The sequence below is a fragment of the Varroa jacobsoni genome, unplaced genomic scaffold (assembly GCF_002532875.2).
Source record: "Varroa jacobsoni isolate VJ856 unplaced genomic scaffold, vjacob_1.0 scaffold_934, whole genome shotgun sequence".
NCBI classification, from domain to species: domain Eukaryota; kingdom Metazoa; phylum Arthropoda; class Arachnida; order Mesostigmata; family Varroidae; genus Varroa; species Varroa jacobsoni.
This window is the reverse complement of record NW_019213836.1, coordinates 297,567-315,091: the sequence shown is the minus strand read 5'-3', so window position 1 is coordinate 315,091 and position 17,525 is coordinate 297,567. Positions and strand designations below refer to the sequence as shown.

General features: G+C 40.0%; 1 protein-coding gene and 1 long non-coding RNA gene across 3 annotated transcripts in view; one reads left to right on the top strand and one right to left on the bottom strand.

Moving 5' to 3' along the window:
* The first annotated feature begins 170 nt into the window (after positions 1-170).
* LOC111265091 (uncharacterized) lies at positions 171-15,839 on the top strand. Its single transcript, XR_002683261.2, has 4 exons — positions 171-441; positions 9,483-9,564; positions 12,390-12,527; positions 15,680-15,839. It is a non-coding gene; the product is annotated as an uncharacterized LOC111265091 (long non-coding RNA).
* Trim9 (E3 ubiquitin-protein ligase Trim9) overlaps positions 4,048-17,525 on the bottom strand; it is a 58,319-nt gene continuing 44,841 nt past the window's right edge. The window contains exons 3-7 of one of the 2 annotated variants that reach the window (XM_022841470.2): positions 7,920-8,153; positions 7,543-7,696; positions 7,261-7,275; positions 6,639-6,784; positions 4,048-6,091 (exon numbers count right to left, since the gene is read on the bottom strand). In XM_022841470.2, the coding sequence (XP_022697205.1) occupies positions 5,438-6,091; positions 6,639-6,784; positions 7,261-7,275; positions 7,543-7,696; positions 7,920-8,153 (1,203 nt within the window). In that variant the 3' untranslated portion in view covers positions 4,048-5,437. The remainder of the gene's footprint in view (positions 6,092-6,638; positions 6,785-7,260; positions 7,276-7,542; positions 7,697-7,919; positions 8,154-17,525) is intronic. The other variant, XM_022841471.2, reaches the window with a different exon arrangement.

Genomic DNA, 17,525 nt, shown 5'->3' with positions numbered 1-17,525 from the left:
CCATCGGCGATGCAGGGGGTTTCGTCAGCGGTACAAATAATTGAGAAAGTGATGTATCTAGCGTAATTCGCAAATATTACCCTAGCTCAACTGTGGAACACGTTGAGTGGTTTCGAAATTAAGAGCGGGAAATTTAAATGGATATAAATGGCGGAGCGATCGTCGCGCGCGAAGTGTTGTTAGACGGCGCCTAAATATATGCAGACTGTTACAGCCTAACAAGTTAAACTGAGGAAGGCGTTCTCAAAATATCTCGATGCGATTTTTCCTGCACAGCTACCTTTCTAGCTCTTACGAATTGGTATTGAGCCCAGTATTTTTTGACAGTACATTGCCTGAATTAGTCATAAGCTTCCGCTACTCCGTTCATTGGGACCGTCATCAATGCCGTTCGTAATCGTAACAGATTTAGTGATGATGATTACTGTGACCACGGGCAAGGTGAATGAATGGTTTTTTAATAACTCAATAGGGCGCCTGATCCAATATTTCTTGAGGCCATTTGTGGGCGCCTTAGCTAGAATGTACTGTTATGTTTATTATTTGTGTGGACAACACCATAGCCAACAACAACTTACCAACGCAAGGTCACCTAGAAGAAAATGAGTATAAAGCCTCATTATAAGAGCGGACACCAAATTCAGTACCTTGTAACGTTAGACAGTCAATATGGCAGTTAGGCCAACGAGTAAGATTACACGAAATTTTGAGATGCTAGTTTTCAATCATATCACATTATTTAATAAGAAATGTATTATAACTATGGGTGTGTTTAATTGAGACCTGTGGTATAATAACTGTGCTTGGTGTAGTGGTGGACTCCCCTAAGCCTGCGGATTACGCGATTTGTAGAGTTGTTTCTATTAGCAGATGCTCGTAAAATTGAGCCGTATTTTACTACATTATTTCAGCGTATATTAATAGTGTTTTTTGCTAGTTTCAGTATGATCATTGGTTTTAATCGACTTGTTACGCTGATAGGTATCGCACAATATTATATATTATGATTATTATAAATTTGTTTAACAATTTGATAGGATGGCGAAATTGTTACTGTATTTGAAAAAAGGACTAAATATTAGCAACTATATATAGCTAATATATATGATTTGGGTCAATAACAGAGTTCGTGTTACATGAACAAGCTATCTCTTTTTATGTTGTATTACCCTGACGAAGTTTCCATCTCCAACTCAAGTATCTATGAGTTACAAAATATTCATTTTCAAAACCCTATGCGCTTCGATATTTCAATTACTGAATTTTTTCGTCTAATTTTATTGGATTCATGGCACCCAGTAGCAGCAATATCCTGCAGGAACATAATCCCAGCTCGCTGAACAGAACGGACAACAAACAAAATTCTACCTATGTTCCGTACTCGCTTCGTCTCGTAGTCATTCCGTCTGTAACACTTTACAGGAGAATAATAAGTTTTTGTTGCTACAAAATCTATATCAACTTATCATCCATAGTACCTCCGAAAATTTCATTTCTATAACATTATGATAAAACGATTTGGTAATGCCTAAACGGCCGTTTGCTCAAGATGTTTTCCTCTTTCCTTCTCATTATTAATGTTTGTGAAAAATAAGCAAAAGCCTAGAACAAGTATCGCACAAGCGCGTTCTAGTATATTAGGCTAGTAAATGATCCAATTTGGATTTCAAGTCTAGAATTCCCTCAAGCTGCTCAATGCGAATGTTACTGGGGGTAACGTTTGAGATATAACTCTCGTATTTTTTATTATTTTAGCAACTCCAAAAAAACATTGTTCTGTTTATATTAGAAACAAAATTTATTGCCTTCAATAGAATTTTCTTTTTAACAAAACACACCTTGAAGTTATTGGTTGAATTAGAGTTGTCGCTATTCGTTTGCTCGTAGAATAGCTCTTACTGTAAAGAACGAGTTCAGTTATCGATTCGTTAGTCGGCAATCGAACTATTAGCTATTATCTAGTAAAAATAGGCAGTTTATGCATACTTCGCCCTCAAAATTTTCGCACTTTTTTTTTTTTTTTTTTAATATTTTACCTTATATTTCCGGTAGATTTTTTTAATAGAATACTCTTAAGACACAGTTTTAAGGCTGAGATGAAAGAGTGCTAATCGTGTGTTATCATGTCATGTGCTAATCTTATACTAAAAACGCGAAGGAAAAAGGTACTTTAAATATCATAGAGCATGCTTTGGAGTCCAATAATGCTAAGGAATAATACCGAAAAGATGCTAAAAAACCGCTGTAGTGAAGTCTATATGGCTAATTACATCACACTTTTCGTGCTAAGAGCCGTTCCTGTGAAGCAACTCCTAAAGGGTTAAATACTTAAAACGTTGTGTCAACTATAATAACTGTTCCATTTACATTACTACGTCAGTCGATCAGCTTTGCTGATGATGTCTACCTAATAATTTAACAGGTCTTGCCACTATATATGTCCATAAGTCCAGTTCTTCTGTTGGTTCTAGATAAATGATATACTTATGGACTGGTATGATTTAACATCACAACAATTACTGGTCTTCAAAACTTCTGAGCTCGAATTGTTTTGCACGGGCATTTTTGTCCATTTCATTGAACATTCTCCATATTCTCAGCTTTCGTTGACACTTTTGGGTTTGTAGAACTTGTTGCTTTAGACATGGGAAACACAGCTGTTTAGAGGCTTGTTGTTCGTGGTAACGAACCTTTCCATTTTGAACGTTTTACCTGTTTACTATATCGTATAATAAGAAGGGTATTCCTTTTTTTTTTTTAGCCTTTCTTATATCGTCCACCATTTTATTGCGTGCGTCTCTTAATTCTTAGCGCATTTGCTTATCACGCGTTACAACCTGTCTATTAGAATCAGGAGTAGTCTATATATCATTAGAAGGATTCATACAAAAAAGGATAGAGTGCCGAGATCTACCTTATTATGCCGAGCCCAAGTCAACAATATCGTAACGAATTGATACGACTTTACATCACAAGATTGCAGTCTGTTCTTTATTTAAAGCAATATCGCTTTCACGAGCTACTAATATATATGTTCTAAATGAGACGGGCTCTTGTTTTTGCCGTTGGCGCACTTGAAAATCATGTTGCAATACTTGTAGTGGATTAAAAAGTCGATCGAAGCTATTCTGATCGAGCATATATTTATTAGATAAATAAACATTTTGATATTGTGTGGGTTTGATATGTGCCTGCCGTCCTCTACACCTACATATACTGTATATCTGTATGGTATAATCTTTAGTTTGTTATATTTTATTATCAACGTTGGGTGCTTTTTCGCTTCTGTGAACGGTGCCTCCAGGCCTGTCAATCACCTTTAAATGAAATGTATATATGTGTACAAGTATTTTGCTGTGTCCGGCGTTTGCTTGCACCGGAGTTTCACATAGATATATAACTCGTTTACGACGTCATGTACTGCCGCTTGTCTATGTCTCATTACCCACATCTGGGTCAGGCGAACACCCCTTTATGATCTATCATCTCTAATCAGCATTGTCCTTCTCCTAGCTTGCGTTTGTGTACGATCACAACGTATGAGCGGGCGTACGATTCCTATAAAAGTGTCAATGGTTCCCGTCTTGAGTTAGAACCCTTTGCTGTCCCCAGTAAAGACAAGCTCTCTGCCAACAATTTTAACGAAATTCAACAGGCAGCTACAAAAACCGTTTGTTCCAATTACCACTAACTGAAAGTAATTTCAATTAAACTTTGGCCATTTATCGGAGCTCAATGTCCAGAAAAACTACTGTCATTTACTGTTATCCATTGACCTCTCGACTCTGATGCTCTGTACTTTCGCCATGGTTGACTACTTTTTTTTGGAAGCAACGTGAAACAAAAGATTTCTCTTTAATTCTATTCTACTCCAGGTAAGATAACGTTTTCTCCTCTAATCGACCTTCGTGGCTTGGATAATTTTCCTAACTGCATATATTCGTTGCTGGATCATTATCAGCGATATTTAATCAATAAAATATGTTTCAAGAAAAAAAACGAAATGGTACTTAAATACGATATCGTAATTAGCATGTATAGCAAATGTAAAATGGTGGGCACGGTTTTATTTATCTTTGTATACAGGCAATATAAACATGAATACACCGGCCAAGCGGCCACACACGACCAAGACACGATGACCACAAAAGTTTCCACAGATAATTACGTTTAACCATAACACTGCCGTATTTGCGGGTGTAGAACCATTTCAGCACTTCATTAATCACTCACGATCACATTTTTTTTCGTTAAAATCACAAATCATGTCAACTTTAGCATAATGCTTTTATAGTATCACTTGTATTTTTACGACACGTCTATCTGTCTTCCAGCTATAACTAATTGATGGCGGTTACAAAATCGGCGGAAAAATTTGTAGTTAGTACAAATCAAATATATGTGTATATATATGTACGTGTCACGTATATGCAAGTTGCATGTGGGACGTATATATATATATATATATATATATATATATACACACACACATGCACCCTTTTTTGAGTATAAGATGTAAATATTCCTTTATGCACGATAAATGGTAGCGTTTGGGAAAAAGCTGAATTCGATAGTTTGCATTAACCCCACAGCCTTTTCAAGAGAGAACTAATATGATTTCGTGCAATGTTTTTTTTTGTTAAGTAGAACATGAGAATGGCAGTCATATTTTTTTGTTTGCATCGCTTCTCCTCTCGCCTTGTCCTTGGCATATCAGCGCATCATGTCGTGTGAACGCGTAGCGACCCACTCAGAACTATTCGTTATGACTAGATTGTACAGTTGTGTGAATGATAAACATTAGAAAAGTGGGCTCCATCGTATTTCACCTTGTGGCTTACGCGGGAAGAATAAGACATACACTAGCTATAATGTTGAAGATAGTTGGCATGCTATCGTCTGCATAGAACCCTGGTCATATCATTATTGTGGTTGCCGTCGTCGTTTTAATTAATAACCTCGCACTTCATAGTGTAGATCACACGCTCTATTTCATTGTGCAGAAATCGTCCACCTACACCTCGCTTCCACTAATTGTGCTAGTTGTGTGTTCTTTAATTTAGCCATAGTATGAACATTGTGCTATACAATTGAGCCGCTGATTTTCAGTGGTTTCGCTTTGAAATGTGGTTCCTTCCAGTAAGTTTTACTTATCGGCATTTTTATTTATTTACTAAAAAAAAAAAACATCAGTAGGCATCAATCGGTCAGTCTAATTGATTCAGAGATACAGGGAGCTCCTGATTCATTGAATCTAGTTTTCAGATAACCCTACTGGCTGCGAATTGTTCGATTCCTGTGCTTAAATAGATTGGCCAACTGATGGCCGGTGTATGCCTGATTTAGCGTAACGCAGAAACTGTGGGCTAGAAGCCTGGCACTCCCTACCATCTTAGCTGGCTGTCTCTAATCAGGACCGTCAGAAAGAGCAACACTCTTAACAGTCTGAAGGCGGATCCAGTCCTGTACGAAGGCTTATCTCAACGAAACGGCTTACGCTAATAGCCGGATAGAGGACGCCGTCGAGATCACGAAATGCCGGTGCACCGCCTTGTAGTGTTCCATTGACGTAGAAGCTTATTGTGCCCTGGTCCATATCGAGAAGGACGCCAATGACATCGTTCTGCCGAATGCCGAGTGGAACCCGTGTGTGGTGGACGTCGTTGTGGAAAAACCACGAACGCTGATGGTCAATATACATTGAGAAGCCATTTTCGTCTTTGCCAAGCATAACATCACGGGCGGCATGGTATCGTGCCACCCCACAGACGACATCCGAGGTGCAGCCCTCGTATCGGGTCAGGGTCAGCTCCCAGTAGTGGACGCCCGATGAGAAGCCGAGGTTTCCAAGCACAAGTCGATGATCGAATGCGTCGGCCGTAACCACGAGTCGATTCTCACTGGCCAAAATGTCTGGATGGGCGGTGGACGCGTCCAGTACGAAACTAGCCACTGAATGGGTCTCGAGTGAGACGACCTGCGAGTAGCCAGATGCTCCGTGTCCATTGAGAGCCTTCACACGAACGTTGTATAGGGTGTTGAAATGTAGACCGTCAATCGTGCAGATGTTGTCCTGCCCACAGTAGACCTCCTGGAGAAGTGGAATAAATATTGGTTAAATTGTATCAGGGATGTGGCAAAGTTGACATTATTTTGTTGCTTGATGATACAAAAATGAATGATGACAGTAAATGTAGTACGAAATAGTTATAAGATATTCCACATCGACAATTGTGGAGCCAACCGACGCTAAACGCATCAGTTCCGTATTACTAGAAATGAAGGTTCTAGTTATTTCGTTATTAATTAACAATTAATTGCACATAATTATTGTTTTTCATTTGCATACTGTTCGCTAACAGAGTACAGGCATGAATGCTTCAGATTATTTTACAAATACAAAAATAAGACTCTGTACAGGAGTCTTCAGTCCCTAGAATGTTTGAGGCAACATATTTACAAAGTTGATGCCTTCTGATAGAAGTCAGCCACGCGACGTTAATGTGCAGAGTGACGTAAATGGACGTGGGGCCTCAAACCGACACAGAACGTCAACTAGAATGATCGCTAGAATAGACATTGGATGTCTGACAATATTGGCTTGGCATGTACATTATTCAGAGAAAGGTAACACTTACCCGGAAAACTGTTGCGTTGTCATGATCGGTTATCTCAAGTACGAACGCGTCCACAAAACTCTGGTCAATGGCTGACCTCCACGAGACTGTCATCGAGTTGTTGACAACCCCGCATTCGTCGACCATTATTATGGGAATGCCAGGCGCTACAAAATCGAGCAGCATAAAGACTATTAATAAACAAATGTCGTACTCAATCAATCGGGGAAAGTCGGACATTGGGGTCGATGGAGAGAAACGCCACGTACGAACTACAAAGGCATTGCTTACAATAAAAGCTTACATACAATGAGTTAGTTTTAAAATGCAGAATCCACATCGTTATAGCACTATATACAATAATGTATTAAATTTGTTTGTAGAGGAGACTATACGATCAGGGAAGACAGTACGACACACAAGTACGTTCGGGTTGAGGCCTCTATTCGCTATCGAACGGGCCACAGCAGCGTATCGATCAGTAGTCGATTTATGTAAAACATACATTTGTGTTTCTGTATTGAAAAACTCTTGTGCTAAGCCATAAAGAGTGATGAGACAATAATACTGTTTCCAAGTAGGCGCTATCATAGGGATAAATACAACAATGAAAATTTTGTGCAACCGACAGCCATATACCAACCTGAATCCGTATCCTCTGCAGTGAGCATGTAAGAATAGATGAAGACCAAGTCGTAAATCTATGCGCTCACTTGTATGAGATTTATTTTGACAGCGGTACACGCAGATATCGTTATATCTCATTGTTTAACATTGACGCCAAACTAAACTTTTTCGTTTAAGTTGTCAAAGTGATAATATCATACTGAAAATGTATTAAAAATATCAACTACAGTTCAATTCTCTGGGTACGAATAGAAAGACACTGATTTATCTAAAACGACCTGAATGTAGATGTCCTTACGTTTGTTTTTGGTAAAATCTAGCATGCGAATCTGATCGTGAGCGGCCTGATAGTCGATTTCGAAGTCGAAGTTATTCATCGCTGAGGTTTGGCGATGTTCCTTGTTCCACTCCTGCTTACAGTTCTTCACCCGATTGATGAGAAGTCCTCCAATCTGGCATGATTGGAATGAATTCAATGGATTAACTAATGTTTTCTATTGACTGAAGTCTAGAGAATCCTGACCCAAGTAGTGACTTGCTATTGTAAATGTATATTAGTGCTCTAAACATAATATACTCATTACCAAAGAACATATAAAATTGTTGAAGCAAACATTGTGAGCCCCAACTCTTGACTCATCTAGGCATGGCAAAAACAAGGGCCAAAATGTTCACCTGCAAAAACACCGTTGGTTCTGGTTCCTTGAGAGCTTCAATGCAGAGTTGTAGAAGTGAGGTAGTTCCTTGAAGTCCCCGGCTGCACTGAGTGACCTTGTCGCATATCTTCGCCAATCTGTTATCTCTTTCGAGGCGAGCTACCGAGATAAGTTCGTCCCGGCGTCTTTGTATAGCTTCGATAAGGGTAGCGCACTGCGAGCGGATCGATTCTTCGAGTGTCGCACAGTTTTCCTGTGAAGCATCAAAGATTATTGAAGGTGGCGAAAGATAAGTCAGCATGATTGCATGAATTTTTCTCTACATTCTCCATAAAATAAGTTGTTGCAGAGCATGCAACTGCTTGTAAAAAATAATGAAACTTTGTCAATTAGTTCAAATATCTGCTGTAATTTTTATTAAAGATGGCAGTAGTCAAGTTCATACGTTCTGTATAAAGACGTCGCAAACATTTTTACAACAAATTCAATAAAAACGTACGGCTGCACGTAAATATTGAAAAGATGCGTCAGTTAGCTGCTTCTCCGCGGTCTCAATTTATGTAAGTGTGAAGTATGTATAAAATGTCCTCTAGCGCAGCTTTCAACGAAAAACTGAAGAACTGGTTGGGGCGTATCTGAGCCACGACTGATGTAGAGTAATGCTTTTCCGCGGTTACTAACATTCCTTTCTGATTTGTGGGCCAAAATGCCCGAGGACGAAATAACCTGGACTGCTAGCGCTGGAGTCAGTATCAGCAAACGTGGCCCAACGCGATCCCACACGACTTTCTACAGAGCTAACTAAATAAAGCTTGTCTCTAACGCTGCCTCCATCACTGGATCGTAAGAATTCGTTTGCCTACGCCCATATCACTCCCATCTTTTCCAAGCAATTACATTTCTTTTATAAGACTGCTGACTTGGTCCGAGTTCGTTGTCTTTTTTGCCAAATTCACCGGCAAAGTTTTAGAAGGTCTTCAGTGAAAAGAGGGGGCAACGTACGTTCCAGCTGAAATGTGTTCCGCAACGTTCGGGCTCATAAAGGAGGGCGCAGAGAAAAAAAAAATCTATCACGCCCTCCTGCCCCGAAGGCACTCGCAAAAAGAACAACCGCCTTTTTGTGAGTTTCGTATATTTTGCTCGCCCTTAACGAGAAGGACAGAAAACCCGCTTTCGCCTCCGTTCGAGAGCCAATAGGGCTCGGGAAGATTCCAGGAAAGGTGACACCTGTTTATCCCTTTATTTCCCGATCTAAGTTCAATGCGAACTGCATTGCCTTCAAGGAGTTTATGATATCTAGAAAACGGTACAAGCATGACTACCTAATCAGAGCTATTTGTGGTCTTTTTAAATGCATCCAAACCAAAGTTTATAGCGTTTCCTAAACATTCGATAATAGCAGTCTGCGTATGAAATCAGATTCTCTACTAGTCACCTGAATTAGCGACCTAAGAGAATTGATGGTCGTCAAAGCGGTCAGTCTAGTATATTATGAGTAGATTTTATTAAGATATTATGGTCTGCCGTTTTGCTACAAAAGTTTTTATAGTACTAACTGATACTTTGTACTTTTTTCGTTCAGTTCCTAGGCGGCTTCTGAGCGTCATAACTTCCTTTCAGCCCCAACACCCCTCAAGTATTCAGAAAAATGCACAAGACGACGAGTAAGTAGTTGACCCCATCATTTACTATGAATACACAATAGGTTATGTTGAATAGCTAACGCATTGGACTTTGAAGAAAGAAGTTGCAGGTAACTAGGCTATTGGAGACGGTGTCTGTTTTTCCAGAGCGAAATAAAAATACACCGCAAATTACCCTGTCGCTAAGACGAAGGTTTATTGTAAGCTGCTGCCTGCCTTTTCGTCTTGTTACATGAGTTACATTACAATCAAGCACCATTTCGTGTGACATCATTTTTTAATGGTTTTTTTTTTTTTTAAATATAACAGTAGTAGACTGCACGCAATGTGTTGCTCATGCAAGATATAACTTTCACGAGTTTTCTACTACGTCTCGTATCTATTATCTTCGCATATGGTTTCCGGCTTAATTTGACATTACCAAAATGAAATATTTTCTGACATTGCCTGCGTCTCACTAACATAAAGAGATCAGAAGTGCAAATACGCTGAATGTTAGATATCTCTATTTCATTAGTATAAGTCAGTTAGTGCATAGGAAAATATGCTATTCAACTGCTTAGCAAGAAGGTTCCTTATGAAGCACGCAATGGTGAAACATGTTTGATGCAAAAGCTACTTGCCATGATCTACCCAACTGAATAACAAGATAAGGCTCCACCCCAAACCATGCCCTGACACGAGTGATCGAAAGGTGCCTTGTCGTATGGCCTATATTGACCGAAGTTCTATATCGTCCACCTCTTCATCTACTTCGTCCGTGCCTGCAATTCCGACAACGATAGAATTTTACGATTGCCCTGCAACTGTCCTGTGCATATTAATTTGTTGTTAGGTTCCTCCCAGGCTTTTTCCTAAGTTGGGCAGTTTTACGGTGCACCCGTCCTATCAGCATTTGGTTTCTTTTGGCCTTGTTGCCTGTGCAATAGAAGCCTTCCGTTTTCTTTAACTTATTCTCTGAATCACGAGTTTTTTTTCAACTACTGCCCGTACGAATTGCTGCTAGTTACTTTTACGTACGACGAAACTGTTTTCTACTAGCGCTTAGATTTGGAAGGTAGTAAACGATCAAGGTTTATAAACAATGTCCGCGTTAAGAATTAGGATGAGCGTTTTGAACCTGTTCAGAATAACCTTTAAATCAAACATCGTTTGTGGAGCATTTTTGGGCTCTTTTTTTTATAAACCCAATTATCTTTTCAGAAAAAAAAGCAACATTAAGCTTGTTTTTTATTTAATTAGAACAAATCTTTTCGTTGTCAACACAGCTTGCTTACATTAAATCGGTGTGGTACTGTCGGCTGCTGCTGCTCTCAGTTACATTAGTAGATTCAAAAACATAATCATTTTTATTACACGTAAAATAAGTTTTAAAAAAGTCGAGACGTATCCTTATTTGTATTTAGCATAAATCTTTATCAGATATAAAGATACTAACTCCATCCTAAGTAGTAATTACGATCATTTTAGAAATTTAGATTGACCTATCTTGTCGGATTCGAAGCGGCCTTGGCCGACGCCTGAGAAATATTCGTAGTTCCAGTAGGCCGGGCTGATGTCTAGCCGCCGTACGTAACTGAATCGGTCTACGACCTTTTATTGGATTGTCCAGATTTACTTGAAAGCTTAGTTGCCGATAGTCAGGATACTCTATAGGACAACACAACTATCCTTGCGGGTTAGAAGTTAAAACTTGTCCTAAGCCTCGCCAACATGGGTAGGCTGAAAAAAAATTGTAAATTTCAAATGTTTGTGTCGGTCTAACTAACGGGCTGGTCGATCATGCTGGAACCAGTTTAGAAGCAAGTTAGAGTTAACAAACAGCTAATGCACCTATCTATTTGTAAAATGACTATTGATCTCGTAGCACGTGCCGCACTGGTGATTGGCAAACATAGCCAAATTGTTATGGAGTCTGAAAATGCTTCTCCGTGGCGTCTGCTAAACCTAATATTGAGCTGGCGATAAGATTCGTTTACACAAAATTGCCATCTCAGGCTATATAACGATATAATAACACATGAATGCTTCAATTTTCACGTGCTGCGCCGCCGTCTAGCATTACTTCAGGCGACTGACACTTCACGGTTTCCTTCACTTGCCTTTGTAGCGATAGATGGACTGATTATATTCATCGGACACTTTGGGTTTGTTTATATTTACCTCAATGATGCACAGAATGTTTATTCACTAGGTTACCTTGAGGGCGACGAGGCTTATCGAAAGAGTCATAACAATATAAACTGCCGGTTAATTTATTTTTTTAAAAAAAATATATTTTATAAATTCAGTTTTTGACCGCTATTTGCGTTCCTATGACCTACGAGGATGATATACTAACGTCCGCCGAATTCTTTACATACTTCGCAAGTCCTTGAAGTACTGAGTACTACATTCTTTTCAAGTCTCAAAAACGGTTTCCAGTTTCATTAAAGATTGCTAATATATTTAACGGATTTGCTTACAGCATGTCAGCGCATATATCGCCGGTGCTTTCTGGTAAACTAAAAGAGTTAGTAACTCGTACTTAAGCCTTCGTCTAAAATACGGATCTGTTAAAGTCTTTTTTAGCTCAACCGGTAGATCAGTATTCGTCGTTATGGAATATTCGGAATTATGTCAACCACAGCCAATTTCTGAAACTACATGATACTCTCAGTTGGGTTTAAATGTTCCCTGAAATCGAACTCTTGTCTGCCGGAAGCGATGTACCGGAGCAAATATTTTTGTACTTATTTTATGCAATGACATGAGCAAGGAGAAATGCAAGCCAACGCGTCAGGTGTCACTAGAGTGTAACGTTTCTACTATAGGCGTTACGGTTCTCCGGATTTTTTTTTCAACAGTGAGCTCTCCTATCGTTTAATGCTGGCCTAAAGCCGATTTGATCCACGCGTATTTCTCCGACGTCCGCAGATGAGCGGCTCGAACTGTAAACGACGCCCCAGCGTCGGCCGAGGGACAACACTAAACTGAGACGACAGGTAAATCTAGTTTTACGCAAACCACAACATTCGCGCGAAGCTAACAAAGAATTGAGCTAGTTTGATGTCTTTATCTGGAGAATCCAAAACTTCTTTTTCTAGAAACTTCTTTTCTACATGAATAATGAGTATTCAAATATTTCAGTTCGGTTGCCCCTAAGAAGACAGTATTGGTCTATTAAAAACACCCCGATATGCTGAACGAAGTTTGACCGGTGTTATAGATATAGAAATAATAACCAAGGGCCTTCGACGTGTTAAACCTGTTTTTGCTCGCGTTTGAATCGAGCGGATACGCTTTCAACTCCGCCAGGGCTAAAAATAGGTCTGATGCGGGAACATGGTTAAAAAGGTGCACATTTCAATGGCCGTACCTTACTTTGGCGTAATATTTTTCTACTTGGTCGTCAGTAGATGTTTTAGAGGAAACAACATTCACTTATTACCGTAAATCGCAAACGAAATATATTCGTAATAAAATAGAAGTTCAAAGGAAAGGTACCAATTAATAACTGATTAAATACATCAAGTGTTTATCTAATACAAGTAACACAATATTACGCTCTAATGAAAAGAAAATTACAAGAAAGACGGTTTTGTCCAACGTTATGTAATTTAGCGGTTCTTATTCACAAGCCTTTTTTTTATTTATTCGAACTGTGTTCCGCAAATCGCTCTTTAGGTTTAACTGACATGTCTTGATTCACAATACAGATCCGCATTAAAACTTTATAGACACTATAGAAACTTGCACATTATCTATATGCCTCTCTACCACAACTCATGCACAGTTCCCCTCCTGCAATATGGCTTTCCAGACGTTAGCTCACATCAAGGTGCAGTAAAGATCGACTCTATTTCCGCCAGGTCATTATATCGAAAGTGCAAGCTATGACAGCCTACAGTCATTCAACATAGAGCCGCAACTCCCATCACCCTACAAACCTCATGCCTCTGTCTAATATTACAAATATGTTATCGTTATCACGCTGTTCGTAGCAGTTGACCTAACTAATGTCCTTCTATTAAGGACATTAGTCTATTAAGGACGCCTAAGGTCAACTAAAAATATCGTGCTCAAATTGTTTAAAAGCTTAGTGCATCGACCTTGCTTCTTAAATGCTTACTTCATCTGTTTAAAACAGCCTGGTCAGGTATCAAGCGACACTCTCCTAAGCTGCGTATTCGCCTACTAAACCTATGGTAGTCTAGATTCAGATTTGGGTGTGGGAACCCTTTGTTCCGTGGCGGGGGGAACGAGCCGCCTGAAGCAATTCGTAACAGCGTAAGTATGAGACGTAAAGCCCGAAACATCTTACCTTTTTTTTTGTACTTAAATCAAGTAAGTTACAGGAAATCATCACTTAGGTGTTGACTGCCTTATATGCTTTATATTTAGCCGAAATTGTGACTTCCATTGAAGAAATACGTTTCGGCAAAAATTGAACTTCCAGGCCCGCACTGAGACGGCCACAGGCCTGCAGCCCGTACTAATACACATCACCTTTATCTAACATAGCAATGCAATTTGTCTTTTACTAACAATAATCATTTAAACCGTCAAACAGTGATGATTTTTCCCCAGTCACTGAACGGCAAGTGTTTCTCACACCTGTCGGTAGCAGAAATTTTGATCGGCCGTCATAGCTATCCATGTTTGTGTGTATGTATGTGTAGAAATGTGGCGTTTTCGAGTCAACCGTTTCCATGTCCACTTGGCCATTCGGCTAAGCAATATAGTCGTGCTAGGACTGTTTCGCCAGGATGTTTCCGTATCGATTCTGTCACATCCACTCTCGTTTGCACCCTTTCACTGCGAACCGAACGATTCAACTCAGAGCGACCAGCTGGCCCGTTTATTGTCGGGCTCAGTCATCTAGAAGAAGAGTGCCTCAAAGAAGATGGCTTACTTTTCATCGAGTGGCAGCCATAGCATGAGATGGCCCTTTCATGCGACGCAAACTCGTGTACACGCCAAACGCCATTGAACCACTTGCCTATTTGGTCAGCCACCAGCTGCAGTAGCCGCCCAACAGACTGCGGGTATCAGGCAGCCCACGGTAGGGTTAAAAGCTTACGCGCTTCACTCTTAAGCATTGGCCCAGTGAAACTATCGAGCAAATCGGAAGGAAAAACTAGAACGGAAGAAAGAAAAACGGAAGGAAAAAATAAGGGAAGGTAAAGGTACGAGAAGATGCACAGAAGATGGTCGACGCGGGGCAACTCTAACGGCTGAGCTTTTGAAGCATCGAACAGCTGAACGTAGCTGCTAGTTTGCTCCCGCCAAAGCTCCGAAGTTACTTTTTGAAGACATGTGCCACCATTATCACGGTGACCATCAATACTAAACGGTTCAAACAAACCAATAAGTAAACCTAGCATCGCCAAACACCAAGCACTCAGCCACAAAGAAGTGGCCATACATACGTGTTTGTATATTCTGGGACGAAAGAGGCAGGAGCGAGTAAGCTAGCCCGTTCTTACTTTAAAAATAGAGGATGTTCCATGTTATGGATATTGCAATATCATTTCATATATTCTTGCTATTCGCTCGTTGGCAGGTTGAATAGCAATAGCAGACGGCAATGGTATTAGGCTAGGGCGCCATTTGAAGGAGTTATTATTATGATGTTTCAAATTGATTTGTTGTTGTTAATCGAAATAATGTAAATATTGAATACAAACAATTTCTAGATGTTAAGATTATGTATTAAACAGAGGTATACACACAGATCCGTTGGCAGCGGCTGAATGGGTCGAAAGATCCAACGCACTATTCTACTATGGATAAAAATGATCCTGCAAGAGATGGACAAGTTGTTTCATGTTAATTAGCCATCTTTGTCGAATTATTGGCTCATAGAGAAGAGTTATTATATAGTGCGAACATCGGGTAATGTAAGTTTTTACTGCCGGACAGGTCTTACATTACATACAGGCAAGCGAATTAGGTAAGATGTAGAGACGGTACAAAAAAAGTATAAATAATCATTTACAATGGCACCGGCCTGGTTAGCACATTTAAGCGTGAAAGGGGCTAACATTAGCAGCACAGAGTGTTTACTTAATTACGATATAGATTTGAAATGATTCCATGCACAAGATTGCCAACAGTCTAGATTAGTAATGGGTCATTCTTGCTTGCTTTTTAGGAGGTTCCAAAGTACTTCTACTAACTAGACTTCGGCTGGGCCAAAGACAAGCATTCGTTAATTGTCTATTGCAGTACGTGAATACTCACCCAGGCAACGAACATTTTAATTACTAACTGACCCTTGTCACCATAGGCATATAATAAAGCACAACCGTATAATCAAGAGCACATACTTTTCCTTTTTTCACCCAAAAGGCCATTGCCCTTAAAACAAACCTTTCGTACCTCTACTGACTTTGATTCCACACGTTTACCATGTTGCGTGTGAGGTAAACTCCCATCCACAAGTGGTTCTTGCGCTAGGCAACTTGTCTGGGTCTAAGCTACGCCATTGTGGAATACCGTGGCTTGATAATGTACTTTTGAGAATATCTGTAATTGTAGTCCCAGTGGCGAAGCCGGCCCCAGATTAACTGGGTTATGACTAGTGATAACTTCGTTGGAACCGGTGCCTTCACGCCACTTGACAATGGTCTGAAGTCCGTGAGTTCTAAATATTGGCCGTTATGGTCCCTTGACCGATTAACGCAGTAAACGCACCCAACAGCAGCTGTACGTATAGGCAAAAACCCAGCTGACAGCAAAGGCAAACAGGTAGGAAACCGGTCCGCGTCCCTTCATAGCAAGCAACCAAAGCATGTAAGAGCTGCGTGCATGAACATACGTAAGGGAAATGACCGTCGAACTCAACAAACGCGTCGATGCTGCACATTCTCCGATGCGATTTTCTCAAAAACAGGACGCAGGACGCAAGCCTACGAAGTACCACGGATAAGTGTGTTGCGAAGGCTGTCGCCCAACGGAAAGGTCCCAAGGCACCACTCGATAAGGAGCCAAGTGGAAGAGGGCATGCACATGTATGTCTACGGGGATTTTGGTATTTATAGTACTGGCCGACCAGCCATTTGCTAAGCCTGATTTCTCTACCTTAGACACTTGGGAGGCACCTTATGTGTTGACAAGAAAAAGTCACATTGCTTAGGGAACACCCAACTCAAGAAGAATTCATAGTCAGGTTGCCCCCCGAAACAAACACCTTCACTTATTTAAATGGTATTATTTGATTAACAATGAGACGAGTGCACAGGACGGAGGATTCGATGCTCGTAACAGAGGATTAGCTCGTAGTTAGTTGATTGCCAGTTTACTATGACATCTAGTTTGCGTCAGCTCTTTTCGTATGAATAAAAAATGTGCTTATTAACATTACACTGTTGAATGAAGAGCACCGCTACTGCTTCCTGCACTGTATTAAGTAACTAAAATACACAGAATATCTCCGAAAAAAATACCATCGAAGGTTGGGAAAATTTATCGATATATGTGGTAATTAAAGATATGTGAAAATATCATTAAATCGGGATAAGCGCACAATGTTATCATAACATATGCATCAGTGTAAGGTCCAGTAAGTTTCTCAACTTTGTCATTTATATAGACAAATCTGAAAAACACAATAAGTACAGTCACTCTTAAGCTGAAAAGACGTACGTTGAATTGGGTTAGGAACGTGTTCTTCTGTCACGGTACCTTATAATAGGCAAATACCTTTGTGTGTCTAAGTGGAGCTCCCATATATCCTAAAATACGTCGAGGGGTAGATCGAGCTTACGGCATTGTCTACGCTGTATTCTCTTAGCTTATTCTTGGCCGAGCACAGTCTACACATATCGTTCATCGGCATGATACATGCTAGTCGAAGTAGTCTCCTAAACCTGAAAGTACGTGTTTAAAGAACCTGCGTCTTCATTCTATATGCCTACGGTAACCGTTACGGTGTCAATTCTTACCTTAATATAGTTCCTTTGTTTTTTGCAACTGCAAGCACTTATCACATTCTACGC